Genomic DNA, 2922 nt, shown 5'->3' on the forward strand with positions numbered 1-2922 from the left:
ACCATCCAATGCCCCCTCCCCCTGGCTCTTTGACGCCTTTCTGAAAGAGAGAGAACACAGGCCGAATCAATTGTTGCAACATGTAGTCACAACCGGGAAGAGGTGGTGGCAGAAGGGGGGTGGGGGGTCCACAGCCCTGAGACACAGCTCTGAGCTCTCTGGTGTGCCAAGCTCCAAGCATCTGAAGTTGCAGAAAAAGCCACAGGAATTCCATTTAAGGAACTGTATGAAAGCCTTAGGCAATGCCTGGGTGCGTAACGGGCTGCACTGCAATCAGGTGAGATAGAAGCGTTTTGCAAGGGGGGGACGGAGCAGACGGCTGGACAGACTATAAAAGGGGACGCCCTCCTGCCCCTCCTCATTCCACCTTCTTTCTTGCTCTTGGTTCTTTCTCGCTCTTCCCTTGCACAAAATGAATCAGGTGAGTGTCCGAGTGTAACAGGTGACCTGAATTTCCTGTCTCACGTTAATATTCTCTTTTAAAGCGTGTAGCTTAAGGGGAATGGTGAAGACTTTTCCTGCGTCTAGGCGGAGTCTTAGCAGCCTATTTCTTCCTGCCTTATCTGTGAGTGTGACTCCTAAATGCAGCGAACCGTTGCAATATCTGGAAGCACTTTCAGACCTAGCTTGGCTGCTCCGGGTGCTGTGATGAAGGCATGGTTCATCGGTAATGCTGTCTTGCCGGTTGAGTTTGCATGCGTCTAATTTTGGATGCATCTTGGCAATGAGCTATTTCAATTTTTGACCACCCAGCGTGAGGCATTTTAAGAGCACCTGATTTTCAGGGGGTGTCTGCTCAGCTCTGCCTGAAAATCAGGTCCATTACGGTTTCTTCTAGTCGGGCGCCTCTAAAATTCAGCCCCATGGTTTCCCTTTCAGAGCACCCAGCAAACGATCAAGGGGGACCTTTCTGAGCTGGAAAAAGCCATTGAGACAATCATCAACATTTTCCACCAATATTCGGTCCGCGTGGGGCATTTCGACACCCTGACCAAGTCGGAGCTGAAGCAGCTGATTGACAAGCAGCTTGTGAACTTCCTGAAGGTGAGTGATGTCGGGGCAGCTTAACTTGTACTCTGCAGGTGGTAGAATAATGGGCCAGATCTTTCACTGCAAAGAATTGAGCAACGTTGACGTACCGTAGCTGAGGGTCTGGCCCATGTTCTGGAAAGCTGAATGTGCCTAGAACAGGGTGGGGGCAATTCTCCAGCACTCCTTGGTCCGTAGAAATGGAACGGGGGGCTCAGATCCTTTCACCTCCTCTCTCTGTTCACCCCAAATCCCAGGCGTTTGACTTTCATTAGCTGACTGCAGTTTTGCAAAGGAATCCGGCGAGATCCGGTACATGTGCCATAGGGGCTCAAGCGGTTGAATTTGGGAACGTCAAAAGCAGAGTGTTTTGCTCTGCTGCTGTCTCACAACAGACAAATCGGTGCAGTTTTGTTGCAGAGAGTCGATCTCGGCTTATAAAGCCCTCCTCACTGAACAGCTGGAAAGGGCTTCTTGGGAACTATAGGGCGCCAGGAAACATTTGACGGCAGCATGGCAGTCGCTAACCACTCTTGTGCCCTGTACTGTATTTACTTCTGCTGTCTACCCCCTTCCCCGCCCCCAGTGTATTCCCAACTCCTTTTCTACACACCAATCGCAATTCCTCTTCAGCATGATCACACCCATCACGTGCGCTGTGTTGCTCATGCCCCTGGCAAGCTGGCATGTCCTCCCTCGCTGTGATATAGCCTCGTGGGCAGGGCACCGGACGGGGCTCAGGAGACCTCGGTTCATCTCCTAGCTCTGCTGGTGACCTTGGGCAAGTCCCTGCTTGCTCTGTGCCTCAGTTTCCCATGAGGGAAAATGATACTGGCCTCCTTGGTAAAGCACCTCGAAATCTAAAAATGATGAGAGCGAGGCTATGATTTGATTTTTCTCCCTGGAAAACCAGGCAGAGCCATTCTAGTCTGTAATCAGGAGTGAGCCCATCAGGGGAAGGGCAAGAGATGCTCGGTGTTTAAGGACCCGGTTAGCTGGTGGGGCGGGAGATGAAAGGTGGGCACCACAGCCCTGACCCCTGAATACAAATGCCCAGCTCTGCTACAGTGGTTTGAAGCTGTAGACCTCAGTGTACTTTACCAAAGGGGTAGGGAGCATTATCCCCAGGGGAAACCGAAGGGCAGAGCAGGCAGGAACAGGCTCCCACTCCTGTACCCTCATAACTGGGCTGCGTGGTCACTGAAGGATGCCTGGCTGATCCCGGTGGCCCCTCGCGCTCGTTCTCCTGTGCATGAGGGTTCTGGTGGGGCTGTGGGGTGGAGAGTTTCCTGTGTCATCATCTCGTCTCGTATGGCCAGGAGCCAGCTGCAACTAACGCCCCTTACCCCCTCCTTCCTTTTTCCTGCAGAGACAAAGGGACCAAGCTTCCATCGATAACCTGTTCAAAGACCTGGACAAAAACAGGGACCAGCAGGTCAGCTTTGGGGAGTTCATGGTCCTGATCACCAGGGTGACCATCGCCACCCATGAGCACATCCACCAGGGAGAGGGAGGGCAGCAGCAGCACCAGCACTAAACTCAGGCTGCCGAAGTCTGAGGCTGGGGCCAAACGCCTCGAGACAGTAGCTCAAAGCTGCTGAGATTCCCCCTCGGTGGGGTCTGACGATTCGGCCATGAGACAATAAAGATTTGCTGTAAAGTTCTCAAAGTTTGTTTGCCTCTGATTGGTGTTTGCCCGGGAGGCTGGTACCATGTGCCAGCGGGTGCCCCTTGGCAGGGCTCTCAGAGTTATTCTGTTTTTCTAAAACACTCTGGTTCAGCATGGTGGGGCTTCTGCTTTCTGGAGCCGGGGGGGGGGGGGGCGGGTTTTTCTGCTTTAAAAACCCCAGAAGCAGAGAAAACCGAGAGCCATTTAATGGTGGGGGGGCGAGA

The 2922-nt window shown here is 52.9% G+C and overlaps 1 protein-coding gene across 1 annotated transcript; it reads left to right on the forward strand.

Annotated features, from left to right (window-relative positions):
- Positions 1-266: 266 nt before the first annotated feature.
- LOC117889202 (protein MRP-126-like) lies at positions 267-2693 on the forward strand. The gene is made up of 3 exons (XM_034793092.1): positions 267-421; positions 880-1044; positions 2399-2693. The coding sequence occupies exons 1-3, from the start codon at positions 413-415 to the stop codon at positions 2564-2566; spliced, it is 342 nt and encodes a 113-aa protein (XP_034648983.1). The 5' UTR covers positions 267-412; the 3' UTR covers positions 2567-2693.
- The last annotated feature ends 229 nt before the right edge of the window (positions 2694-2922 follow it).

The sequence above is a fragment of the Trachemys scripta genome, chromosome 16, assembly GCF_013100865.1.
Source record: "Trachemys scripta elegans isolate TJP31775 chromosome 16, CAS_Tse_1.0, whole genome shotgun sequence".
NCBI lineage: Eukaryota > Metazoa > Chordata > Testudines > Emydidae > Trachemys > Trachemys scripta.

Bases quoted from the DNA above. Each gene is read 5' to 3' on its own strand.
- LOC117889202 (XM_034793092.1), top strand. The intron at 1,045-2,398 runs GTGAGTGATGTC...TTTTTCCTGCAG, and splicing joins AGCTTGTGAACTTCCTGAAG to AGACAAAGGGACCAAGCTTC.